The sequence below is a fragment of the Dryobates pubescens genome, chromosome 11 (assembly GCF_014839835.1).
Source record: "Dryobates pubescens isolate bDryPub1 chromosome 11, bDryPub1.pri, whole genome shotgun sequence".
NCBI classification, from domain to species: Eukaryota; Metazoa; Chordata; class Aves; order Piciformes; family Picidae; genus Dryobates; species Dryobates pubescens.
The window spans coordinates 31,476,802-31,504,166 of NC_071622.1; the positions used below are offsets into that span (position 1 = coordinate 31,476,802).

A 27,365-nucleotide genomic window follows, 5' to 3' on the forward strand; every position below is an offset into this window, starting at 1 on the left:
CAACATGAGGTAGTCAGGGTTTTTTTTTCCACCACACACAAAAAAAACCAAAGAGCCTGCCTGTGGTTTCGTTTTAGGAGAAGCAGTGAAACAAATTGTCCTTTGGCAAACATGTGCACAAAAGGAAATATGGGAGCAGATCTTCAGGTAGCATAAATCAGCTGCAGCAAAAGAGTGACACTGATTTACATCAGCTAAGTGTGAGGCTCTAAATCACCGCTGCCACGCTGGCGGAAAAAAACCCAAACAACTGTTTCCAAGAAGCAGAGCTATAGCTGAGCAATTTCTTTCACTAAACCACGAGTCCTTTCTGCTCTCTCTTTCCATTCCAATGTAGACAGAAATGCTCCTTTGTGCTCTGAGGTTTTCACGGGATCACAGGATGTCAGGGGTTGGAAGGGATCTCCAAAGATCATCCAGTCCAACCCCCCTGCCAGAGCAAGACCATAGAATACAGCACAGGTCGCACAGGAACACATCCAGGTGAGTCTTGAGAGTCTCCAGAGAAGGAGACTCCACAACCTCACTGGGCAGCCTGTTCCAGTGCTCTGGGACCCTCACAGTGAAGAAGTTCCTCCTCAGGTTGAGGTGGAACCTCCTGTGCTGTAGTTTACATCCATTGCCCCTGATCCTATTGCACAGGGTGCAACTGAGCAGAGCCTGTCCCCTCCTTCTTGACACCCAGCCCTCAGATATTTATTGACATTTATTTAAACCCCTCTCAGTCTTCTCCTCTCCAGACTAAACAGCCCCAGGTCTCTCAGGTTCTCCTCACAAGGCGGTGCTCCAGTCCATCATCCTCATAGCTCTCTGTTGGACTCTCTCCAGCAGATCCCTGTCCCTCTGGAACTAGAGAGCCCAAAATTGGATGCAATATTCCAGATGAGGTTTCACCAGGGCAGAGTAGAGTGGGAGGAGAACCTCCCTGGATCTGCTGGACATACTCCTCTTAATGCACTCCAGGATCCCATTTGCCTTCTTGGCCACAAGGGCACATTGCTGTCCCATGGTTTTGTTGCTTTTTATAAAGCATCATTCCTTTTTTTGGGGGGGGTTGTTGGGTGGTTTGGGTTTTTCCTCTTCTCTCAGGAAAATGAAGTGCCAGATGCCTTCCATCCAGCCCAGGTTTTGGTGGCAGTTCATTAAGTAGAAGGAGCCGCAGGCTCTCGTCGCGGTCTCTGGATGCAGTTCAATGCTCTCTGTGTATTCTTCTGCTGAGATTTACAGCTTGCATTCCAAAAAGCCCCTTAAATCAAGCAGCCTGTTAACATCTTCTGCAGCTCTGGGTGCCTGGGAGATAAAATGCCTGCGTGCTAGCAGTCGATTTATCACCGATCTTAAAGAGGAGTTGCCAAATGGTTGCCTTTCAGCCTCTCTCTTCATTATTTAATTTAGTTAGTGTTCAGATTCTGCCTCAGTTTGGGTTCAAATCTTGCAAGGATGCTTCAGCATCTTTAAGCTTAAGCATCCTCCCACACAGGGCAGGATGTGGCTTTGCTGCAAGTCTACAACTTCCTGAAAGGAGGCTGTAGACAGGTGGGGTTGGTCTCTTCTCCCAGGCAACCAGTGGCAGAACAAGAGGACACAGTCTCAAGCTGTGCCAGGCTTGAGATGAGGAGAAAGTTCTTCACAGAATGAGTAATTGGCCACTGGAATGTGCTGCTCAGGGAGATGGTGCAGTCACCATCCCTGGAGGTGTTCAAAAAAGGCGTGGATGTGGCACTTGGAGCCATGGTTTAGTTATTATGAGGTATTGGGTGATAGGTCATAGGTTGGACTTGATGATCTCTGAGGTCTTTTCCAACCTGGTTGATTCTGTGATTCATAGAATAGTAGAATGGTTTCTGTTGGAAGGGGCCTTAAAGATTTTCTAGTTCCAACCCCACTGCCAATCCTCTAGAGCAGGTTGCTCAAAGCCTTGTCCAGCCTGGCCTTAAACACTTCCAGGGATGAAGCATCCACCACATCTCTGGGCAACCTGCTTCAGTGTCTCACCACCCTTGTGCGGCAGAACTCATTCCCAACATCCAATCTAAATCACCTCTAGCTTCAAACCATTGCCCCTCATCCTATCACTGCAGGCCTTTGGAAACAGTCCTTCTGCAGCCTTCTTGTAGCCCTCTTCAGGTGCCAGAAGGCCACTATGAGATCTGCCTGGAGTCTTCACTTCTCCAGGCTAAACAGACCAAATTTCCCCAGCCTGTCCTCTCAAGGAGAGGTTCTCCAGCCCTCTGGCCATCTTTGTGGCCCTCCTCTGGACCTTCTCCAATAGATTAATGTCTGTCATGTGTTGGGGGTTCCCAATCTGGACTCAGTACTCCAGTTGGAGTCTCACAAAAGCAGAGCAGAGGAGCAGAATAACCTCCCTTGACCTGCTGGCCATGCCTCTTGTGATGCAGCTCAGGATACAGTTGGCTTTTTTTTGCAGCTCTGGCCAATAACCTGACAGTCCCAACTTATAAAAGTTTCATGGTGCCTATGTCAATACCAACTGCATAAAAGTGCAGAGATCATGAGCTTCTAATGTGTTTTCCAAAGGCAAATATAAAAATTTATTTGAGACAAGGTCACTTGTGTAAACACCTTCAGTAAATTTATTTCCTGGCCTGTTACAGCTCCACAGTCACCCAGCAACAACGCTTCCCCTGTGGATTCTCTACCACAGCCATGCCACTGCACACCAGTGGGGCTCCCATTGTGTCTCATGGTTTGAGGGTGAGGGGGCAGCCAGGTGTGCCTGGCATCAGCTGGAGCAGTGGGTCTGGAGTTGGGGTCAATACAGCAAATCCAGTGTGTTACCTGCTCTAGCAGGGCAGTTGGACTAGGTGATGCCCACAGGTCCCTTCCAACCCCCCCCATTCTGTGACCCCAATGTGTTTGCCAAGGGCAAGACTTCCCAATTATTTCTCCCCAGCGTAGTTCTGTTGCAGGATTGTGTTCAGAACATTTATAGCCCAGCATTGAGTCCAAAGCACTCAAGCACAGAGCTGTGGGGAGTAATGCTGTCTGGGGGTGTTCAGCAGTCTGGGGGTGTTCAGCAGGCTTTGCTCTGCAGGTCCTTCCCCACACAGGGCTCCCCACCTCCCCGTGGGGCTGGGTTGTTGCACTGCCGGCTGCGCCGCGCCGTGCCTGACTGGCAGGGACTCCATGGTGACCAGCAGCTCCAGCGCCCATTTGTCTCACCACCTGGAAATGGATAAAAAAAAAAAGAGGAACAAAGAAGTTTTGGGTCTGATGTGCTACATATGGGATAGGATGCTCTCCTCTCAACGTGACCTGTGTTTCCCCACAGCCCTGCCCGAGTGATAGCCACCAGTGGTGATGGCACTGGATGCGTCTGGTTGTGACCGCTGCATCCCGCTCAAAATCACAGAGTCACAGAATATTAAGGGCTGGAAGGGACCTCAAGAGATCATCCAGTCCAGCCCCCCTGCCAGAGCAGGATCAGCTAGGGCAGGTCACACAGGAACACATCCAGGTGGGTCTTGAGTATCTCCAGAGAGGGAGAAAATGGATTCAGACAAGACAGATAACAACCCAACAGACAAGGACTGATTTGAGCATTGTGCCAGCCTAGCCACAGTGCTGGTCACCGTCAAACTCAAGCCAAACTTGGCAGAAACTAACATCTGGAGTTGGTATGCAAGTATGGCTAGAAATCAATCATCTTACTCCATCAGTGGGGGCAGCCCAAGGCCTGTTGAGCTCTCCAGCACGACAGTGGGCTGCACACCACGGATCTCCCAGTGGGACTCGATGATCTGAAAGGTCTTCTCTAACCTCAGTCACAGAATCATAGAATGGTAGGGGCTGGAAGGGACATGTGGAGATCATTGAGTCCAACTGCTCCAATCATGATTCTGTGGTTAAGTAACGATGCCTCTCAAAGTTACTGCAGGAGGTTGAGAGAATCCTTGTCACACTAGGTACTCAGTAAGTGAGTCAGGAATATGTGTGCTGAAACTTGGAAATCCTAGCTAAGTGATAGAAAGGATTGGTTGCACATACAGTCACAGGAGCACAGGCTCACAGGATGTTAGGGGTTGGAAGGGACCTCCAAAGATCATCCAGTCCAACCCCTCTGCCAGAGCAGGACCATAGAATCTAGCACAGGTCATACAGAAACACATTCAGATAGGTCTAGAAAGTCTCCAGAGGAGATTCCACAACCTCTCTGGGCAGCCTGTTCCAGTGCTCTGTGACCCTCACAGTAAGGAAGTTCCTCCTCATGTTGAGGTGGAACCTCCTGTGCTGTACTTTATATCCATTGCCCCTTATCCTATTGCACAGGGTGCAAGTGAGCAGAGCCTGTCCCCTCCCTCTTGACTCCCAGCCCTGAGATATTTATAAACATTGATTAAATCCCCTCTCAGTCTTCCCTTCTCCAGACTAGAAAGACCCAGGTCTCTCAGCCTTTAGACATAAACCACTGAGCAAGGCTGGGGCTAAGTTTGGATCCAGCTGCACCCGAATCCCCTCTAGGGAGGAGTTTAGAAGGCAAAGGGATCCTTCCTGAAACTCATGACTCAATGGGATGATCTCCCTGACTGTTGTGTCTTCCCCTGCTCTCCAATAATCAAAATGCCATCAAATCTTGTTAAACCACTGCCACATTTACTATCAAACTTTGTTAAATCACTGGTTTCTACCAATGAACAAGTTTCTGCTTCTCTGAGTGAAGTGCAGCATCCCAACCTGTGACACACACTCCAGGTGGGAGCAAGGGAGGAACAGGGAGCTGAATACAGAACTAACCAGGTTAGAAAAGACCTTTGAGATCATCAAGTCCAACCTATCACCCAACACCATCTAATCAACTAAACTATGGCACCAAGTGCTTCATCCAGTCTCTACTTAAACACCTCCAGTGATGGAGACTCCACCACCTCCCTGGGCAGCATATTCCAATGCCACCAGTAGTTTGCGATTTCAGCTCTCTTGTGAGCAGAAATCCCTGAGCTATCCCAGCCATGCCCAGCACATGGGTGGCTGTTTTGAAGTCAGAGGAGATAAAGCAGCATCACATTCTTCAGACCCAAACAGCTGGTTTGGGTTTTCTTTTCTTCTCTGCTCATTTGAGAGGCTGCAGCTTGGCTTTCCTTTCCCAAAGGGCAGCTTCCCCCTGCACTAACTTTCTGATCTCTGGCAAAGGCAGAAGGGCAAAAGTCCCCTGGCTTCATAGGGGTGGCTTGAAAAGTCTGCCTGTCCCTTTGATGATTTCAAGGCTCTTTCATTACAGTACAGACTGAGTTGTCAGGAGTGTTCAATACTATGGATTATGGCAGTGCTCCTGAGTGATGGGAGTGCTTGATGGCTGTCATTTACTGTCGGGTTTTATTTACTCAACTGGCCTTCATGCCTGGCTTGGGCACTTCATTAATCCAGACAGCACAAATGGATGTCTGTGCTCCGACTCAGGGCTGGGTGGAAAGCTGGGTTTCCCTTCTCCTGAAACGTGGTGCTTTAAAAAAGCAAAAGAATGGGTTTGGTCTTCAATGAGTTGTGCAACTAGAGGATGAAAACTAAAAATTACCCATGAGCTGGGAGTGTGTCTGCCCTCACTATTGCAAAAAGCAGGGAGCACAGGGCTTGGCCAGTTCAGTGGGCTGCTTTTGGGCCAGGTCCTGAGCTTTCCAAGCTCCACATCTAAGGCAGATTCCTTGGATTTGGAGGCAACTCAAAGGACCTGAGATTTTAAAAGAAACCCACTGTGCAGTCACTGAAGCAATGCTTTTGAGTGCAGCTTCATAAACCATCTCCTCAGCTCTGCTCTAACTCCCTATCTCACCACAGCTTTCATTCTCCGGTGGTGAGACCCTAGTTACAAGCACACACAGCTGAGGGCTTGGGGTCGCCGTCGCTGGGGGTGTTCAGGGCGAGGCTTGACAGGATGCTTGGTTGCAGGGTTTAGTTGATTGGGTGGTGTTGGATGATAGGTTGGACATAATGATCTCGAAGGTCTCTTCCAACCTGGTTTATTCTATTCTATTCTATTCTATTCTATTCTATTCTATTCTATTCTATTCTGTTCTCTGCCTGGTGGAGGCAGAGGCGGTGGAGTCCCCATCTCTGGAATCATTCACAACCCACCTGGACACCATCCTGTGCAACCTGCTCTAGGTGAACCTGCTCTGGCAGGGGGTTGGAGTGGATGATCTGCAGAGGTCCCTTCCAACCCTTACCATTCTGTGATTCAGTGCTGCCTTTCACCCTCTCTGCTGTTGGTGCCTGCTGGGGTCTTACCTCGGCGTTCAGTCTGCTGGCAGGCAGGACCTCTGTGGCCTGGCTGGCACTGGCAGAAGCATGTGTTTCCCACCAGCCTGGGTTCACCCTTGTTCTGGCACGGCCTGCAGCGGCAGGAGTCGAACTCCAACAAGTAATCCTCCAAGGCCTGTTTCAGGTTCTGCCGCTTGGCTTCTGCGCTGCCAAGGTTGCTTCTGAGGATGATTTCATGGATGGGCTGCAGCTGTGCAGGATGGAGATGAATAGCAGGGAGACAATTTCAGCTGGGCAGCAACTGGGGTGCTACCACGCCACACTCAGAGAGCTGTGACGCTGCTGGATAAACTTGGGGCTCAGGAAAGGGGGGGAGGGGGGCAGTGGGGGGGTGAGAATCATTAATCTTCCTTGACAGCTCCATGCTCATCATGCAAATGAACTGCCAGGGCTGATGGGCCACAGGGAGAAACCACCCGGCCAAAACCTTCCTCATCACACAGGCTTTTCTGCACATGCTTTGGAGTTTCTGTCTGGATCCAAATGATGCATTAAAACACCTGGGTAAGCCCATTTTTATCTTTTTTTTGACTGATTTCCTGGTGCTGTCACAATCTCAGAGATTCTTGCTTATTTTTTGCTTTTTGAAACCAAAATGGGTTTTGCTAAGAGCTTTGGGCAGTGAGTGTCATTAAAACTTAGTGCCACCCTCCCACTAATGGTGACCAGACTATGAACCATCCAGTAAATCATAGAATCAATCATAGAATCATGGAATGGTCTGGGCTGAAAGGGACCTCCAGAGGTCCCCAGGGCTTCATCAAGCCTCACCTTGAATATCTCCGGGGAAGGGACCTCAACCACCTTCCGGGGCAACCTGTTCATGTTCCACCACCCTCACAGTAAAGAACTTGCTCCTAACATCCAATCTAAATCTGCTCTTCTACAGCTTAAAGCCATTGCCCCTTGTCCTGTCACCACAGGCCTTTGCAAACAGTCTCTCTCCATCCTTCCTGTAGGCTGTCTTCCGGTACTGGCAGGCTGCTATTAGGTTTCCTCGGAGCTTCTTCCAGGCTGAACACCCCCAGCTCCCTCAGCCTGTCCTCATAGCAGAGGTGCTTCAACCCCCCGATCATTTTCATGGCCCTCCTCTGGACCTGCTCCATCAGGTCCATGTCCTTCCTATACTGAGGGCTCCAGACCTGTATGAGCATGGAGAATTTTACCTTTTGATAGAGTGAAGTAATGCTGAGTCATCTTCAGCTTCAAGACTATAAAATGCTGATAGTATTTCCAGTAGCGAGATCCAGTTCCCATATACCATTCAGTGAAAACAGCCCAGTCTGGGCAACTGGAAATACAGCCTGGGGCAACTGGAATTACAGCTTGGCCAGCTGACTGTTAATGAGATCTTAAAGCTGAAAGCTCAGGGTTGGTCCAAGGACACACCTTTGCATCTGCCCATCCATGTGCCTTTGCTGGGAGTCGGCAGAGACCAGTTCTGGAGAAGAGCTGGGAATCATCTCATTGCACAAGGCAGGCTGACAGCACGGCGTGGGGAGGCTCAGCCAGGTTTTGGGAAGAGCCCTTGGGCAAATTTGCACAAGGCTGTTTACCAAAGGAGAGGGAGCTGCAGATAAGAGCTGCAGAAGTGGACACAAGAGCTTATCGGCAGCTGTGGTTGCACAGCGACTGCTGAGCTGTAGAGCAGAGAGGTCAGCTCATGGCTTACTGGAAAACAGCAGTGAGTTTTGCCCAGGATTGATGGGAACTTGCTCAGAGAAGTCAATAACCTGCAGCAGGAGCTGAAAGTGCTTCTGACATTATCAGGGCTTTCTGCTGCTGGGCAATGCCCAGAAAGTCTCTCTTGCCCTGCCAATAACACAGATAATTCCTGATTCCATTTTCCCTTCTACCCTCTCCCAGAGCCAGGAGTGGGTCTGCTTTCAAATGGAGATGAGAGACATGGAAGCAGCAGCGTGTCCCTGCTGTGACCACAGCCTTTTCCCCACACCCCACAGCTGCCCTCCTGGAGCATACCATCAATCATAGCATCTCAGGGCACTCTGCTCATTGCTGAGGAGGTGTGCCCAGCTCCTTACATCTCTGTGATCTCTGACCCTGGGTTATTGGTTTGTAGGGCTGCTCTTGTCTCTTCATCCCCTCCACTTGCACCCATCTCCTCCCCATCTCTGAAACCCTGCAGGATGCTTCAGTGAGCTTCCCATTTTATGATAAAACAAAAGGGAGGAGAAGAGCCTGGCTGATTTTTATGACCACAGACCCTCTTTCTGGAGCATGGAGGAAAGTCAGGAAGGACCCACCTGACACAGCAGCCAGGAGCCCCCTGCTCTGGAAACTCCTGGAAGCGCTACAGCTGTACATAGCCACCATGGTCTGCAGGGGTTAGGCGTAGCCGCTGCATCTCTGAGGCAGGTGAAAAGCAGTGGGGGTGGGAAGGTGGAGGGGGGGAGGGAGGGGCTCCCCCTTTGCTGGGGAGGCACCACTCTTTCCCCAGCCCTTTGTGAGTCCCCTGCTGATACAGGAGGATGGACAGCATCGAGGAGAATAATAGGGATGAATGCAACTATGGAGAGCCATTCATGGGAAAGCTGTTTGGGGACACATCAAAAACTTAACTCAGCACTAATCCAGCATTAAGCTCCTTGTCTGTCTCCCTGTGGATGCAGTCAGTGGGAGATGTACTCCCCATTGTGAAATGACTCAGAGGTTCCCAGCCCAGTGGCCCATTACATTTAATCTTGTTCTGTGATGGGATCACAATCAAAATACGAAATGATCTGCTCGACTACACTTTCATTCCTTACAGAGGCAGAGTTTCTTCAGCTGCAGAGAAGCCTTACCTCAAAATCAATAACAGCAGGATTATATTTTAATGACCTTCCCCAGTGACGATACAGATTGCCATCCCAGCTGGTTAAGAGCCCTCCACTGTAAGTAGTATCTCCACCTCTAATCCGGGGAATAATATCTTCCACGACGGCACTGTGGCTCTGCTCATCTGAAAAGCGCAATCACACCTCTGTTATTTACTTGCCATTCCCACACCGGCACCAGGCACTGCTTAATGGAGGTGAGCTCCGTGGTGGAAGGGGCTGGCAGTGAGCAGCACTGAGGATGTCTCCTGAAATCCAGGGGAGCTTGGCATCCCCTGCTCACGGGGAGAGCCCTGCTGCATCACAGAATTAGCCAGCCTGGAAGAGGCCTCCCTCAAGTCCAACCAATCACCCAGCCCTGTCTAATCAACCAGGCCATGGCACTCATCCAGGCTTTTCTTAAACACCTCCAGGAACACTGACCCCACCACCTCCCTGGGCAGCCCATTCCAATGGGCAATCTCTCTTTATGTGAAGAACTTCTTTCTCAGATCAAGCCTAAACCTCCCCCTGTACAGCTTGAGACTGTGTCCTCTTGTTCTGCCACTGGCTACCTGGGAGAACAGACCAACCCCCACCTGGCTACAGCCTCCCTTCAGGTAGTTGTAGAGAGCAGTAAGGTCTCCCCTGAGCCTCCTCTTCTCCAGGCTAAACAACCCCAGCTCCCTCAGCCTCTTCTCACAGGGCTGTGCTCCAGATCCTTCACCCAGCTTTGTTGCCTTTCTCTGGACACATTCCAGCATCTCAACATCTTTCTTGATTGGAGTGGCCCAGAACTGGACACAGGACTCAAGGTGTGGCTTAACCAGTGCTGAGTAAAGGGGCAGAATGACTTCCCTGCTCCTGTTGGTCACACTGTTCCTGAGCCAATATAAATCTCACCTGCTGCAGTTTCAAACCACTGCCCCTCATCCTGTCACTACAAGCCCTTCTAAACAGCACTCGGTGCTCGCTGCTGAGTAGAGCATCCCAAATGCTCTGGGCTGCTAAGACCTGAAGAGCCTGCATGGCTCCAGCCTTGATTTCTAGTTAGCATCTGGACAGCAGATCACACAATCTGTGAGCTGGTTAAGTGGCTTACAAGTCTGGGGCTTCCTAGTTTTGACTTCTTTAATAGTGACCATGTTGCCATTGTCATCCATGCCCAGTCTGTTGTGGCTGGAGGGACTGCAGCCTTCCAGCCACCCCACTGCCTCTATTTACATGTGTTTCTTATCCAGGTGTTGCTACCTTGATTCCTACTCTTTCAAGAGCAATTTGTTCCTGGAGACTTGGACCCACATCAGAGCCTGAGGCATGGCTGGAATGGCACCAGAGCTTCCTTCTTCATACCTTTCCATGACCCTACTTGGAACTCCATGTCCAAGTGACCACTTGGACAAGAAGGCTAAAGGGAGACCTCATGGCTCTCTACAACTGCCTGGAAGGAGGTTGTGGAGAGGCTGGTGCTGGTCTCTTCTCACAGGTAATTAGTGATAGAACAAGAGGGAATGGCCTCAAGCTGTGACTGGGTAGGTGTAGACTGGACATTAGGAAAATTTTTTTCCCAGGAAGAGTGGTCAGGCATTGGAATGTGCTGCCCAGGGAGGTGGTTGAGTCCCCAAGCCTGGATGTGTTTAAAGGTGGTTTGGATGTGGTGCCTGGGGCTGTGGTTTAGGGGTGAACCTTGTAGAGTAGGATTCTTGGTTGGACTTGGTGATCCTGAGGATCTTTTCCAACCTGAATGTCTCTGTGATTCTGTGAAAAGAAGTCCACAAGGTACTTTAAGAGCCATTTGCCCTGCTACCATACCAGTTTGCAGAAATCCTTTCTTTGCACAGTCAGAGGCTGTCAGGGATGCTTGCAAATTCAGTTCACTCTCCCCAGCTGTAAGGCCAAGTGACAGGCCAACGCAGGCACTTATCTCTTCAGCACTGATGTCTGCAAAACAGGGAGGAAATGGGAAAAAGCAGTGACTCAGAATGAGTGGAAGGAGTTTCATTTTTTCCTGTTGGTGTTTTTTCCCCATCAATGAAGAAAATGGCTTATAAAATATTTTACAAGCTATTCACTTTCCTATTTGGTTTATGGTTTGTTTGTTGGGTTTTTTTTTCCCTGTCTGTGAAGAAAATATATGGTTATATGTATGGTCTGTTCCTCAAAGTTGGGAGCTCTTCTAGGCACAGGACAGCCTTTAGTCTCACAGTGGAAAAGACAACATTTTATTGGTGTATAGTGGCCTGTTGCAGAATAGGTGAAGAGGGAAATGTCCTTAGTGTAAAAATTGGTTCCTTAGAAAGCATTGGAACTCAGTAAAATTCTTAACACAAGGCTTCAGGTCCTGTTTGGTCTAGTTACTGTAAAATTTACCATTAATTTTTTCACAGACTAACTGGGGTAAAGCTGGGAACAGTAGCTGAAATCAGTAGATCCCCACTAATTTTCCTAAACTCTGTATCTGTCCCATGTACTAGTGGCTTGAGTAACATCTGGTGGATGACAAGTTATCCGTGGGACAGCAATGTGCCCTGGTGGCCAAGAAGGCCAATAGGATCCTGGGGTGTATTAAGTATTACTGTGAAGAAGAGTGTGTCCAGCACACTGAGGGAGGCTCTCCTCCCCCTCTGCTCTGCCCTGGTGAGACCTCATCTTGAGTACTGTGGATAGTTCTGGGCTCCCCAGTTCAAGAGGGACAGGGATCTGCTGGAGAGGGTCCAGCGGAGGGCTGCAAGGATGATTAGGGGACTGGAGCACTGCCTTATGAGGAGAGGCTGAGAGCCCTGGGGCTGTTTAGTCTGGAAAAGAGAAGACTGAGGGGGGATTTAATAAATGTTTATAAATATCTGAGGGCTGAGGGTCAGAAGGGAGGGGACAGGCTCTGCTCAGTTGCACCCTGTGCAATAAGACGGGGCAATGGATGTAAGCTGCAGCACAGGAGGTTGCACCTCAACATGAGAAAGAACTTCTTCACTGGGAGGGTCCCAGAGCACTGGAACAGGCTGCCCAGAGAGGTTGTGGAGTCTCCTTCTCTGGAGACTTTCAAGGCCTGTCTGGATGCATTCCTGTGTGACCTGTGCTAGATTCTCTGATCCTGCTCTGGCAGGGGGGTTGGACTGGATGATCTTTCGAGGTCCCTTCCAATCCCTGACGTCCTGTGATCCCAACTACCAACTTGCACAAGGTCTGTTTGCTGTGTGCTGCCAAAGCCTCACTGCCTGTAGGGCTGCTGCTGCTGCTGCTGCCAGCACCACCACCATACATCATGAAAATATGTAACTGGAGAGCCATGAAGAGACTGCAGAGGGGAGAAGGGAACTAATGAGGTGGTTTCACCAAGGTAAGCAACGTGCATATTTCATGCAACCTGGGTTTATGTACACGCTTCAGCAAACGGAAGGCTGTCTTCTTTCCTGGTTAAAAATGCCATTGATTTCAATAACTGCAGGTGGTGTAAGTGGTAGGTAACTCCTCTATTGCTCTTTTTGTCAGAGGACCTTAAAGTGTTTTACAAAGCAGCCCAACGATCAATACCACGGTATTGAAAGGGAGGCACAGAGGTCAGCAGGATTTGTGCATCGTGGCTTAAAGGTCTAAAGACTGAATCAGAGAATCATTTTGGTTGGAAAAGGCCTTTAAAGTTGATCAAGTCTAACCATTAACCCAACACTGTTGGGTCACCACTAAACCAGGTCTCAAAGCACAACATCCTGCTGAACCTCTGGACAAGTCTCAGCACCAAGCATTGTCTGTGGAACTGCCTCACCCCAGCACTGGGGAGCAGGATCTTGGCTAGCATGTGTTTGCAATCCCAGTGAAACACACACAGCTCTGGGTTTGCTCCCTTGCACACAGCCTGCAAGAGAGGCTCTCTGCAGCAGTGCAGGGCACAGATCTTAGAATCATAGAATGACAGAATCATGAACAGAATCACACAGAATTATTGAGGCTGGAATAGACCTCTGAGATCATCAAGTCCAGCCTAACCACATCAACCAGACCATGTCACTAAGCGCCACATCCAATCTTTCCTTAAACACCTCCAGGGAAGGCGACTCCAGCACCTCCCCGGGCAGTCCATTCCAGTGTCTGATTACCCTTTCCATGAGGAAGTGCTTCCTAACATCCCAATTAAACCTCCTCTGGTGCAGCTTCAGGCCATGCCCTCTCCTCTTGTCACAATTTGTCTAGGAGAAGAGCCCAAACCCCACCTTACTACAACTTCCCATCAGATAGTTGTGGCGTGTGATAAGGTCCTCCCTGAGTCTCGGTCTTCTCCGGGTTAAACAATCACAGCTGCCTCAGCCTCTCCTCATAAGACTTTCTCTGGGTTGGAAGGGACCTCCAAAGGTCCAAGCCCCCTCTGCAGTAAGCAGGGACATCCTCACCCAGATCAGGTTGCCCAGAGCCCTGTCAAGCCCCACCTTGACTATCTCCAGGGATGAGGCCCCAAGCACCTCCCTGGGGAACCTGTTCTAGCATTCCACTGCCCTCATAGTGCAGAACTTGTTCTTCTTGTTGCCTTGTTGGGCCCCAGCTGGCAGAGGCACTCAACATCCTGAGTAAGGGGCTGTGAATCCTAGATTCCAACTGGTGAGAGCTGAAGCATGCTCAAGACTTCAAGGGGAATTACATCCTGTTGCAAAACTGGGCCCTTGAGGAAGATTAAATGCGTAGCACTCAATTACTTGCACTAAACAGTTCAACAGTTGTAAACACAGTGGGTAAAGTTCATTCACCCAAAGCACCATGAGTGATGGCTTATCTTGGGTGTTGGAATGCCATAAAATTACACTTGAGGAACACCCTGATTAATTGATTGGCCACGCTTCCCCCGTGAGTAATTGCGTTCCGCGAGGGTCTGTCGATACAATTTGTTACTGGGGGCAGCAAGACTGGGGGCATGAGAAATGAAGAGTGGTTATCACTGCAAAAAGGGTGGTCATAGAAAATATTGGCACTTGAAAGGGGTGGGGGGAGAGCCCTGAGAGCTGTTGTTTGGGTTGTGGTGGTTTTTGTTGTTTGTTTGTGGGGGTTGTTTTTTATGTGATGTAATTTGTGATAGTTAAATGCGCCGCAGCGATAAGATTTAGTGCTGCAGTTGGAATTAATCAGGATGTATGAAGACTCTTTCTAATTTACTCTGTGCATAATGTTTCTGCCATAAATGTTCTCCTAATGTGGGAAGACATTAGACTGGTTTCTGCTAAATAATAGAACCATAACAATCTATTTTAAAAAAAACAAGTAATGAAAAAATATTGATGGCAGGGCAACGAGGGACCTCGTGCTGACGGTTTACGGCGCTCGTGACCACAGCCATGCAAGCCCTTGCAGCCTGAAAGCTGGGAATGGGCCTGGCAGCAAAACTGCAGTCCTAAGCTCTGCACTGATGAGCAGAATCACACAAAATGATAGAAGGGCCAGGTTGGAAGAGACCTCCAAGGTCATCGGAGGGCCAGAGCTCCTGTCCTATGAGGGCAGACTGAGAGAGTTGGGGCTGTTCAGTCTGGAGAAGAGAAGGCTCCCAGGAGACCTTGTTGTGGCCTTCCAGTATCTGAAGGGGGCTACAAGAAAGCTGGGGAGGCATTTTTTAGGGTGTCAGGCAGTGGTAGGACTGGGGTGGATGGAGCAAAACTAGAAATGGGTAGATTCAGATGGGATGTTAGGAAGAAGTTCTTCCCCATGAGGGTGGTGAGACACTGGCACAGGTTGCCCAGCGAGGTGGTGGAAGCCTCATCCCTGGAGGTTTTGAAGGCCAGGCTGGATGTGGCTGTGAACAACCTGATGTAGTGTGAGGTGCCCCTGCCCATGGCAGCAGGGTTGGAACTAGAGGATCCTTGAGGTCCCTTCCAACAATTCTATGGTTCTATGGATGAGTTTGCAGTCCTTGAGAATGGCCAGAATGAAGACCATAAGAAATAGGGCAAGTTCAGGGAAGTCTACCAAGTGGCACTGAAAGAGAGAAAAAGATGCTCAAATTCCTTCCTGAACTACCAGAATCTCATCCAGGTTCATCTGAAATTAGATCAGGAAGCACATTTTGTGATGCATCCCCTCCACCCCCTTTTCCCCCCTCATTGTGTGGCCAAGGGTGCATCTGTCCTGTGAGCAACATGCAGATGCATCTACCCTGCCCTTAACTGCTGTGGTCTGGGGCTTGTGACATGTTTAGGCTTGTGGTGAGGAGAAAGTTCTTCACAGAAAGAAAGTTCTTCACATTGGAATGTGCTGCACAGGGAGGTGGCGGAGTCGCTGTCCCTGGAGGTGTTCAAAAAAGGCTTGGATGTGGCTCTTGGAGCCATGGCTTAGTCGTCATGAGGTGTTAGGTATTGCGTGATGGGTTGGACTTGATGATCTCTGAGGTCTTTTCCAACCTGGTTGATTCTGTGATTCTATGTGTCTACCATGTGAGGTAGTGGAGTCTCCTTCTCTGGAGACATTCAAAACCTGCCTGGATGCATTCCTGTGTGTCCTGTTCTAGGTGATCCTTCTCTGGCAGCAGGGCTGGACTGGATGATCCTTTGAGGGCCTTTCCAAGCCCTAACATTCTGTGATGTGATAAGACATGCCAGCCAGCTTATCAAAGAGGTGCTGGTGAGCACCCACCCTTTCAGGACCCAGGATGATAATTGCTGTGTGGAGCAGTCTGAGCCAGGTGAATTACTCTGGCAGACTGGCCCCCACCCCATGGTCACCAGGCTAGAAGTGCCTGATTCAGAGCATAGAGTTGTGCCCAGAGAATGTTGTGTCATTTTCTAACCTTTTCTTCTCATTTCCTCTTTGTTAATGACAAGGATGTACTCGAAGATGCCTCCCATAGTGCCAGATGTTATGAAGTGGGTGCCATAGTCGTTGATGAATTTGGCGTACAGGCCATAGTTGTAGGTGTCTGGAAGTTCCTGCAGGGACAGCAGCACATCTTCATCCAAGACAATGTTGTCCCTTCTCATCTTGAAACGGGCTGTCTGCACCTTTGTCACACCTCTAATGAATGCAAGCTCCTGCAGGTGAAGAAAAGAGGAGCTGCCACTCAACATCCCCAACAAAAAACCCACCCGCCAACATTCATTGCCAGGCTTCAGGTTTGCAGAGGAAAGAATGAATCTGTGACTGGCAGTGGATGCTAAAACATGAAAACAAGCCCAGGTTTCAATGCATTTACTCATCATTCTTTTTCAGGGTGTCTCTTTTTAACATGGGCTCTGTGGTGGTGGGCAAAGCCATGGCTTTGGATGCTGGGGGGGGGGGGGGGGGTTGTTGAGGTATGAATATGAGCAGAACTGGGATCCACATGATTCCTCTCCACCCACCATTTCTGCTATTTCTTTTTTCTCTGCTCTCCTTTCCACACTGTTAATTTCCTTTTGCTTAATTCACAGCCTTGACCCCTTGATATAAGGGCTCAGGGTAAGCCTAGCCCAGCCTGGCAGTGGCAGGGATACCTTGGCCAGGAAGGTGCTAATGAAGGGTAGAATTTTCTGGCTATAACAGTGGGGGATACCCTGGCCAGGAAGTTGCTGATGAAGGGTAGAATTTTCTGGCTATACCAGTGGGGGATATCCTGGCTAGGAAGGTGCTGAGGAAGGGTTGAATTTTCTGGATATACCACCAGATCCACAACTCCACTTCTAGTTTGCCTTGGACAAGGCTCCAGTGCAACCAGAACAACCCTTGAAATGATTCCTCCCATAACTGATCATTGGTTAGCTCCAAACACCATGGGAGCTCCTCAACAAGGGGCACTGTAAACTCTATAATGGTGCCCATTTCAAACAGCTTTTAAGGGCATTTTAACCCAGAACCATCAAAATCATTCTTCTTTATTGTTTTCTGTCAGCAGCCATGGGAGAAGAGGAGAGGGGGGCACACTAAATGTGGGAAATAGCAGCACAGCACTCGTGATATTATGTTGGAGAGAGGTCATCACAGCCAGTCCATGATGGAAACCCACTGCAAGAAAAGCACCCTATTACCAGGTACCTTTTGTGGCTTTCCCCCACCCCCTCTTTTCAGTGTGGTATTTTAACCTCCCATAAAAAGTAGACCTATTTTCCCCTCATAAAACAGCTTGTATTAATTTGACCAAGATCTATTTGCTAGCAGAACTCATTCCCTGAGGACAACTGTTTTGATCATCATCCTCTTAATATTTCCTTCTCCTCCCTCCTGGTCACTTTCAGTGTGTTTTTTACTGTTGTAAGCATGAAGCAGGATGGGGGGGAGCTGACATTCTGTGTGGCATATGTTGTGCTACCTCATAATTCAATTTTATTCCCACTCCCCCGTTTGCTCAGACGTAATAAGAACAACAAACAGGATTACTAACAATCATGCATTTGCAATTACATGAACAAATTAAGGCACAATTACAATGTGTGAGGGGGAGAAGAAAAATGCAATTGAGAGAATAATCTGACAGAAGTTACAGCCCAGACCATGCAATGCACAGGTGACACCACTGAAGCATGTGCATAGAATCATTGAATCATTGAATCAATCATGGAATTGTCCGGGACCTCAAAGATCATTTAGTTCCAACCCCCCTGCCATGGGCAGGGACACCTCACACTACAGCAGGTTGTTCACAGCCACATCCAGCCTGGCTGAAAAACCTCCAGGGATGAGGCTTCCACCACCTCCCTGGGCAACCTGTTTCAGTATCTCACCATCCTCATGGGTAAGAACTTCTTCCTAACATCCAATCTGAAACTACCCATTTCTAGTTTTGCTCCATTTCCCCCAGTTCTATCACTCCCTGACACACTCAAAAGTCCCTCCCCAGCTTTCTTGTAGCCCCCTTCAGATACTGGAAGACCACAATAAGGTCTCTTCATAGAATGGTTTGGGTTGGAAGGGATCTCCAAAGGTCATCCAGTCCAGCCCCTCTGCAGTCAGCACTAGATCCACTAGATCATGTTGCCCAGAGCCCTGTTGAGCCTGACCTTGAATATCTTCAGGGAAGGGGTCTCAAACCGCTTCCCTGGGTAACCTGTTCCAGTGTTCCACCTCCCTCATGGTGCAGAACCTGTTCCTAACATCCAACCTAAATCTCCTCCAATTTCAAACCATTGCCCCTCATCCTATCACTACCTCACCAATTTAAATTTCTTTTGTTACCTTTTCAGTGTATTGTGTGAAGTTCTTCAGTGTTCCTTTGCCACCTGATAACGTGAAGCCGAGGTTGAACTGCACAGCTGAGTCTACAGGAGCAATTCCAATGGTAAGGCCAAAAGCTTTGGATTTGTCTCTTTTAAGGGCATCAAGCAGATCCTTTGACTCGTCGTAAAACTCAAAAGCAAATCCAGAATCAGCATGAGCCTAAAGTGAAAGAGGCAGACATTAATTTTTCAGGTAGTTCCCTTCCTTTTTAGTCTCTATTTGTTTGAGGAGCAGGTGGTGCCTCTTTTGAAGGCCATGAGAACGCCAACTTTGACTTCAGAGAAGGTGGAATAAAGTCATGTGCAGTTTCATAGATTCATAGAATGGTTTGGGTTGCAAGGGATCTTCAAGATCATCCGGTTCCAACCCCCTTGTCTACACCAGGGACACCTCCCACCCGCCCAGGTTGCTCAAGGCCTTGTCCAACCTGGCCTTGAACACCTCCAGGGAGGAGGCAGCCACAACCTCCCTGGGCAACCTGTTCCAGTGTCTCACCACCCTCTCTGTAAAGAATTTCTTCCCAATCTCCATCTAAATGTCCCCTCCTCAAGCTTCAATCCATTTCCTCTCATCCTGCCATTACAAACCCCTGTACAAAATCCCTTCCCAGCTTTCCTGTAGACCCATTTGAATACTGGAAGGCTGCTTTAAGGTTCCCCTGGATCCTTCTCTTTTCCAGGTTGAACAGTCTCAGCTCACACAGCCTGTCCCCATAGGGGAGGTTCTCCATCTTTCCATTTGGAAAGATGTGAGATATGTGGATAAAGCCATGCATTTTGCTTCTTCCCATCTCCAGGCAAGGCAAGGTTTGTGTTTTGCACCTCCAAGCAGCACCATTACAGCCAGAGCTGGTAATGGTACCTATTAAGCCAGCTTGACACTTCCCATTATAAAACCATCCTTCCAGTTCCATACAGCTCTGCCAGATCCTAACAATTTGGACTGATTCTGGATGAATTTATTTAGGGAAAAAAAGAAATAATTCAACTTGCAGTGGCAGTGCTAGGAAAAAACCATTGCTTTGCCAGTGTTTTGGAGAAGTGACCTTTTCCTTGACAGCTCTTCTTTGCCAGCCTGTGGAATGGAGCAGCCTTGCTGAATCCAAGCTGTGCCATTTGCCATCTTTATTAAAAGCCCACACTAAATAAATCCAAAACACCTCACATCACAGTGGGTGACTGCCTAAACCCCAGCACATAGATAGTCCTAAGTCAAGGTGCCCATGGGGCATTCTCAAATGCTGGATCTGTCTGGGTTCCTGCTAGGGACTAAGAGGCACAAAAGACTTTGCCTACTGGGAGGACTTTGCATTGAGTCTGTGGCTGTCATATTGCCCTGGAATAAAGAGCTTTCATTCATTCCTGTCAAAAAGCATGATAAATGTTTAACAGGGTGCCCAAGGCACACACGTAGGATGTGGGAGACCCAGGCTGAACCCTTGCTCTACTTAGTTCAATCTCCAACATCAGATGTGATCCCACAGGGTATAGACATTATGACAGATACATGGTGATGGCTTTCAGGATCTTGGTCTCCCTCAGAATTTGGATTTATGTCCCTTTCAGCCACGCTGTAGACTTAAAATGCTTTCAGAGATGGAACTGATAGCATTCTTCCCATTTTACACATGGCCAAATTCATCCCTGGAGAGGGAAGTGGCTTCTGCAAAGCTCTACAGCTCATTAATAGCACAGTTTAGAGAAACCCCATTTCTCTTTTGGCTCTGGCTAGGCCAGAGTAAGCAGTGGTGATGCCTGGGTGATAAAGCACGTTAGTTCCTTCATGTGCCATAAACCAGCATTTAAATCAATTGCCTGTTGTCTCGGGGACAGCTGGAGGGAGGTAGCTTGAAAGGCAACCTATAGTGAATGATGATTAGGGGGCTGGAACACCTCTACTATGAGGACAGACTGAGAGAGTTGGGGCTATTCAGTCTGGAGAAGAGAAGGCTCTGAGGAGACCTTGTTGTGGCCTTCCAGTATCTGAAGGGGGCTACAAGAAAGCTGGGGAGGGACTTTTTAGGGTGTTAGGTAGTGATAGGACTGGGGTGGATGGAGCAAAACTAGAAATGGGTAGATTCAGATTGGATGTTAGGAAGAAGTTCTTCCCCATGAGGGTGGTGAGATACTGAAACAGGTTGCCCAGGGAAGTGGTGGAAGCCTCATCCCTGGAGGTTTTTCAGCCAGGCTGAATGTGGCTGTGAGCAACCTGCCCTAGTATGAGGTGTCCCTGCCCATGACAGGGGTGTTGGAACTGGATGATCCTTGAGGTGCCTTCCAACCCTAAAAATTCTATGAATCTATGAATGATAGATTGTTAGATAAAAAAATCTGGGGGGAACTTTTAGCTGGGGAGAAAAAAACCTCTCTAAATGTGACCAGCCCAAGAACTTACTAGGAATTGGTAGGCGTGGAAGTTGTAAGGCTTGCGGAAGTACTTCTCATCATCTCCGTAGTAGAGCTGTTCACACACAGCATTGTACTTCAGCTCCCTCCACTCCCCGTTGTAGACCTGCTCACAGTGGCCTCCAAAGAAATTAGGGTCATACACGTACTGGCTCCCTTCCTGAGTGAGGATGTTGTACCTTGGAAAGAGGTAGCATTCAGAAAGTTATCCCTAGGTCCTGCTTTAGTTCCCCAGCGGTCTCTGGTTACTGGTTCTGTTCTCCTGACACTACAAGTTACATATCCTCAAAGTCTCTGACTTTGAATTTGGATAGCATCTAAAATCTGAGGGTTGTGTTTGGTATCTCCTTCACAGAGCTGCCCTGGTGAGGCCATACCTGAAATATTGCATCCAATTTTCGGCTCCCCAGTTCAAGAGGGACAGGAATCTACTGGAGGGCTACAAGGATGATTGAGGGACTGGAGCGCTGCCCTATGAGGAGAGGCTGAGAGCCTTGGGGCTGTTTAGTCTGGAGAGAAGACTGAGAGGGGATTTAATCAATGTCTATCAACATCTGAGGGCTGGGTGTCAAGAGGAAGGGGACAGGCTCTGCTCATTTGTGCCCTGTGATAGGACAAGGGGCAATGGATGTAAACTACAGCACAGGAGGTTGCACCTCAACATGAGGAGGTACTTTACTGTGAGGCTCCCAGGGCACTGGAACAGGCTGCCCAGAAAGGTTGTGGAGTCTCCTTCTCTGGAGACTTTCCAGACCCATCTGGATGTGTTCTTGTGTGACCTGTGCTGGATTCTCTGGTCCTGCTCTGTCAGGGGAGTTGGACGCAATGATCTTTGGAGGTCCTTTCCAACCCCTGACATCCTGTGAGCCTGTGATCCTGTGACAGCTCTTTTGTTTCCAAGATATTGGTTGGGACTCATATGTTAGAAATGGAAGAAATCAGCTAAGCTGTCTAGTCCATCCCTGCATGTACAGTTATGAGAGTCAGAATCATAGTCATAGAATAATCTGGGCTGGAAGGGACTTCCAAAGGTTATGTAGTCCAACCCTTTCTGCAGTCAGCAGGGACATCCCCAACTAGATCAGGTTGCCCAGGGCCCTCTCACCTTGAATATCTCCTAGGATGGGGCCTCAACTACCTCCCTGGGCAACCTTTTCCAGTGTTCCAGCACCCTCCTGGTACAGAACTTGTTCCTAGTATCTAATCTAAATCTGCTGTTCTTTCATTTCAAACCATTGTCCCTCATGCTATCACTGCAGACCATTGGAAACAGTCCCTCTGCAGCCTTCTTGTAGCCCCCCTTCAGCTACCGGGATGTTATTTAGTCCCAAAGCCCTGGAATTCCTCCAGGTCACCCACTGAGCCTAATGCCTCTCCCTGTCACTGAGTGTTTCCAGGCACTCCCTGTAATTGTTTTCTATTTTAATTTCATCTCCTTTATTTTAGCAATGGGAGTTAGCACTCTCCCTGCACTTACAGGCTGCTTGTGCATCGCCAAGCCTCTCACTGACTCTCTCCTTATTCCTCTTTCTTCCTCCTCTCCAGCCATCACAGCTGCTCCCCTTTGAAATCCTGCCTATTGCTTAATATTCTCTGTAATTCCAGGGCCCCAGATGAAAGCATTATTCAAGCTAGACAGCAGCATTGCTCCTCACAACAGGGAAGCCTCGTTAGGGCTAAGGCAGTAAATGGTATGGCTTTTGCCTGGTCTACAGGAGAAACACATCACAGAGGAGTATTAAATGGGGTGCTTGGTGAATATTGATTCATATCTTGGATAAAAAACTTGAGATGGATTCTCTCAGGCCCTGGCCCAGAGAGCTGTTTGTCTTCTGGACTCCAGAGAACGTTGGATTGAGATGGTAGGGAAATTACCTAATGGCTGACTACCTTCTCATACTGTTGGCAATGTTCTCCAAGTAGTATCTTGGTTAAAACACATGACCCGAAATGACACTCTCATGACAATTTGCCTTTAAATTAATTCTGGATTCCTCCTTTAATTAACTATTTAATTAATTACTTATTAGGTAAACCAACGCTTGCGACTGAACACAGTAAAACTCCTTAATGGATAGATGTGGTTTTCCTTGCTTGTATGCAGGTGGAGCTCAAGCTTCCTGCCTTGACTGTGTCCTTCTATAAGAGGACACAGTCTCAAGCTGCGCCAGGGAAAGTTTAGGCTGGAGGTGAGGAGAAAGTTCTTCCCAGAAAGAGTAATTGGCCATTGGAATGTGCTGCCCAGGGAGGTGGTGGAGTCACCGTCCCTGGAGGTGTTCAGAAAAGGTTTGGATGTGGCGCTTAGAGCCATGGTTTAGTTGTCATGAGGTGTAAGGTATTAGGTAATAGGTTGGACTTGATGATCTCTGAGGTCTTTTCCAACCTGGTCGATTCTGTGATTCTCTGAAGTCCTAACTCCCAGAGGTAATTTTTCTCCTTAAGGATGAACGCCACCAGGATGCTGCATCTCCAAAGTCTACTGTTTGCTCTGATATTTGAGGGGGTTAGACTAGATGACTTCTCGAGGTGCCTTCCAACCCAGTGCATTCCAGATTGTCTTTATCAGCTGAAGAAAGCTGTGATATAACTGGACTCGGAGAACTGGGTGTGGAAAGGACACTTTAAAATGGCTCTGTGCTAAAGTACAGAGTAGATGGGAGAGTCCAAAGTCAGGACAGGATTTGAATCATAGAATCATAGAATTGTTAGGGTTGGAAGGGACCTCAATGATCATCTAGTTCCAACCCCCTTGCCACAGGCAGGGACACCTCACACTACATCAGGCTGGCCTTGAAAACCTCCAGGGATGAGGCTTCTACCACCTCCCTGGGCAACCTGTTCCTGTGTGTCACCACTGGAACATGAAAGCAAATCAAGACTGGAATTTGAAATCAAAGCTGAGATGGACACTCTTGCTTTTATCACTGCAACCAGTGGTTGGGTGGGACAGCAGCTCTCCTTTGGGGTTCATCCAGCACCCTATCAATTCATGTGGCACTGCTGTCACTAAGGAAGAGCAATGTGCAAAAACATCATCCTGTTTTGAGTGCGAGAGTGGCAGCTATCGATTTATTACTCACCCTTGGACTGCTTTTTCAGCCCCTGGGATTGGGAACAGGTGTTCACAAGGGTTTTCAATCTCTTCATCCTCACAGTTCTCCTCATCGGACCCATCTCTGCAGTCTGGCTCTCCGTTGCACACAAGATGCCTTTTAATACAGCGACCTAGTGCACAGGGACAGACCATCACTTTCCCACCCTTCCCAAAACCTTACACTGATTGTGCCTTTTTCCACCCACATCTCAGAGCTGCATGTCAAACACAGCTCCTTCCAGAGATGTCTTCATTTGCAACCTAGAGCACAGCACCGAGTCCAGGTTGGCCACTCCCTTGGATTCTCATGGGATGGAATCAAGTAGAGGTCACCTCATTGCCCTGATTTTGCTATCTACAATCATGCTTTTGGAAGGGAGATACGGGAAGCTTCTCCACTTGGCTTAGGGAAGTCAGATGTGTCTTGTTAAAAGTTCAGGTTTGCCTTTTCCCCTTGCAAGAGACATTTGGGGAGAGTTTATTGCACTTGGGGACATGGCGTAGTCACTTTGGGGCTTGGTCATGGTAGTGTTGGGTTAACAGTTGGATCTTAGAGGTCTTTTCCAACCTTAATGATTCTATGATTGAACACCTGGAGGTGTTCAAGAAACCCGTGGCCATGGCATTTGGGGACATGGTTTAATGGCCACAGTGGTGTCAGGTTGATGGCTGGACTCAGTCTTAGAGAGTCCAACCCAAACAATTCTATGACTCTGTGACTCTCTGAGTCTATGAATAATTATGACACAAGAATGGATGTTTGCAGGAAGGGCAACCTGAAAGTACTTTTGCTTCTAGGAGTGAGGAGAAAACTTTGCCATGACATTCATGGCAGGAAGGGACAAGGGTTAATGGATATAAACTACGCCATAGGAGGTTCCACCTTAACTTGAGGAAGAACTTCTTTATGAGGGTCTGAGAGCCCTGGAACAGGCTTCCCAGACAGGTTGTAGAGTCTCCTTCTCTGGAGACTTTCCAGACCCATCTGAATGTGTTCCTGTGTGCCCTGTGCTAGATTCTGTGGTCCTGCTCTGGCAGGGGGGTTGGACTGGGTGATCTTTGGAGGTCCCTTCTAACTCCTAACATGCTGTGATCCTGTGAACCAGTACTGCTGCACTTGGCTCAGTGGAGTGATGCTGACCTGCTCCAGCTGCTGAGCTGCTCACAGAGCTGGAAATGCATTTCTGACTTTCAACAGGATTTACATTAGATGCTCAAGATGGGAGTCTGAGCCCTTTGTGTCAAAACAAAAATCTGTCAAGGCTAGTCAAACTTGGAGAGAACAGCCGTGCTACCTCCCAAGCCTCAGAGCTGGGGATGCCTAAAAATAATCACCCCAACAGATTGCCAGTTTGATTAGTGATTGAACTAAGTCTTTAGCAGGGAGGGAAAGTGCTGTGTTGTGGGAGCGGAGGTGCCCGCGGAGAGGAGTTGCGAGGAGGTAGCACAGCAGTTGGAGCAGAATATTTCTGCTCTCTTGGTTCCACTGAAAAATTAACCTCTTCCATGGCATCTAGCCTTCATTTCACAGAATCACAGAATGCCAGGGGCTGGAAGGGACCTCAAAAGATCATCCAGTCCAACCCCCCCTGCCAGAGCAGGATCACCTATACCAGATAACACAGGGACACATCCAGGCAGGTTTTGAGTATCTCCAGAGAGGGAAACTCCACACCCGCCCTGGGCAGCCTGCTCCTGTGTTCTGTCACACTCACAGGGAAAAAATTCTTCCTCCTATTTCCATGGAACTTCCTTTGCCTCAGCTTCCACCATTGCCCCTTGTGCTGTCATTGGGCATCACCCAGCAGAGCCTGGCTCCATCCTCTGGGCACTCACCCTGCACATCTTTATAAACATCAGGGAGGTCACCTCTCGGTCTCCTCGTCTCCAAGCTAAAGAGCCTCAGCTCCCTCAGTCTCTCCTCATAAGGAAGATGTTCCGCTCCCTTCATCATTTTTGTGGCTCTGTGCTGGACTCTTCCAGTAGTTCCCTGAGGTCCTCCCTGAACTGAGGGGCCCAGAACTGGACACAATGTTTGAGATACAGCCTCAGCAGGGCAGAGTAGAGGAGGAGGAGAACCTCTCTTGACCTCCTAGCCACAGCCCTTCTCTTGCACCCCAGGATGTGATTTGCCTTCTTGGCACAAGAGCACATTGCTGGCTCATGGTCAACCTCCCATCCATTAGAACCCCCAGGTCCCTTTCCCCTTCACTGCTCTCCAGCAGATCACATCTAAGTGTAACATGGATAGGTTTCTGTAAAAGTGGGGGGGAAAATCCCTAAGATTGGGAAATTTCCTGCTTTCTCTTGCACCATTTCACCATCCTGCTGGCTGGTTGGCAAAGCTCTGCCCATGGCAGGGAGCTGTTATCACCTGGGGTTTGTCCAGCAAGGATCAAAACCTCTTTGGCAGGAGTTTGTGGCTGGTCCACTCACCTGTTTCTTCACACTGGAAGTCCTTCCCACAGCTGGAGGTTGCAGTGCATGTTGTCCTGGCATGACAAGCTTGCTCGTTCCAGAGGTGCCCTGCGCAGCTCTGCCCTGCAAACTCTGCTGGCTGCACCAGCCTCCGGTACTGGTGCTGAGCCACACCACAGAGGACACCACCATCAACACCTAACCTGTAACCCCCAAGGACATCACCCCCACAGGCTGGAAAGCAATTAAAACCATTTGTATCTATATCAAGGTTTTGGTTTTGGCCCAGAGACTTTGTATGTGTTCAGTCATGGAATGGTCTGGGTTGGAAGACACCTCCAAAGGTCATCCAGTCCAAACCCTCTGCAGTCAGCAGGGACAACCTCCACTAGATCAGGTTGCTCAGAGCCCTGTTGAGCCTGACCTTAAATGTCTCCAAGAATGGGACCTCAGCTACCTCTCTGGGCAACCCATTCCAGTATTTCACCACCCTCCTGCTGCTGAACTTGTTCCTAACATCTAATCTAAATCTGCTCTTCTCTAATTTCAAACCGTTGCCCCTTGTCCTATCACTACAAGCCCTTGCAAATAGTCCCTCTGCAGCCTTCCTGTGTGCCTCTTCAGGTAGTGGAAGGTTGCTATTAGGTCTCCCCAGAGCCCTCTCTTCTCCAGGCTGGACAACCCCAGCTCCCTCAGCCTGTCCTTGTAGCAGAGGTGGTCCAGCCCCCAAGTCATCTTCGAGGCCCTTCTCTGGACCTGCTCCATCAGGTCCGTGTCCCTCCTGTGTTGACGGCTGGAGAAGGAGAGTCAGCAGAGAGACAGGAGCTCAAGAGATTTGCTCCAAGTTCACACAAATGAATTTAGGAGGGCCTGGCATGTCTGGTTTTTGAAATCTCTTTCTTGATTTTCTTGTTTTATACTTTGGAAGTACTGTGGATTTTTACACAGGCTTTGTCCTGGAATGTAACAGGCTTAGATGGACACAGACTCTAATTACAACACTGGTCCTGAAACATTTCTGATGGATTATTAATGAGACTTGCTGCTCTTTAAACTGGGGTGGAGGGGAGGAGGATGTAAGGTGGAAAGAGAGAAAAGCCAAATAATACACTGGTTATAAGCAGAGGAACAGAAAGTGTAGGTACATAAACTCAGTTAAACCTAAAATGATGTCAGGTATTGGAAAATAAATTCCTG

At 48.7% G+C, this 27,365-nt stretch overlaps 1 protein-coding gene across 1 annotated transcript in view; it reads right to left on the bottom strand.

Annotated features, from left to right (window-relative positions):
- Positions 1–3,012: 3,012 nt before the first annotated feature.
- C8A (complement C8 alpha chain) overlaps positions 3,013–27,365 on the bottom strand; it is a 28,333-nt gene continuing 3,980 nt past the window's right edge. Inside the window, exons 3-11 of the mRNA XM_009902191.2 lie at positions 26,187–26,331; positions 23,737–23,881; positions 20,646–20,835; positions 18,210–18,410; positions 15,853–16,093; positions 10,905–11,033; positions 9,081–9,238; positions 6,244–6,466; positions 3,013–3,186 (exon numbers count right to left, since the gene is read on the bottom strand). Coding sequence (XP_009900493.2) covers positions 3,035–3,186; positions 6,244–6,466; positions 9,081–9,238; positions 10,905–11,033; positions 15,853–16,093; positions 18,210–18,410; positions 20,646–20,835; positions 23,737–23,881; positions 26,187–26,331 — 1,584 coding nt within the window. The 3' untranslated portion in view covers positions 3,013–3,034. The remainder of the gene's footprint in view (positions 3,187–6,243; positions 6,467–9,080; positions 9,239–10,904; positions 11,034–15,852; positions 16,094–18,209; positions 18,411–20,645; positions 20,836–23,736; positions 23,882–26,186; positions 26,332–27,365) is intronic.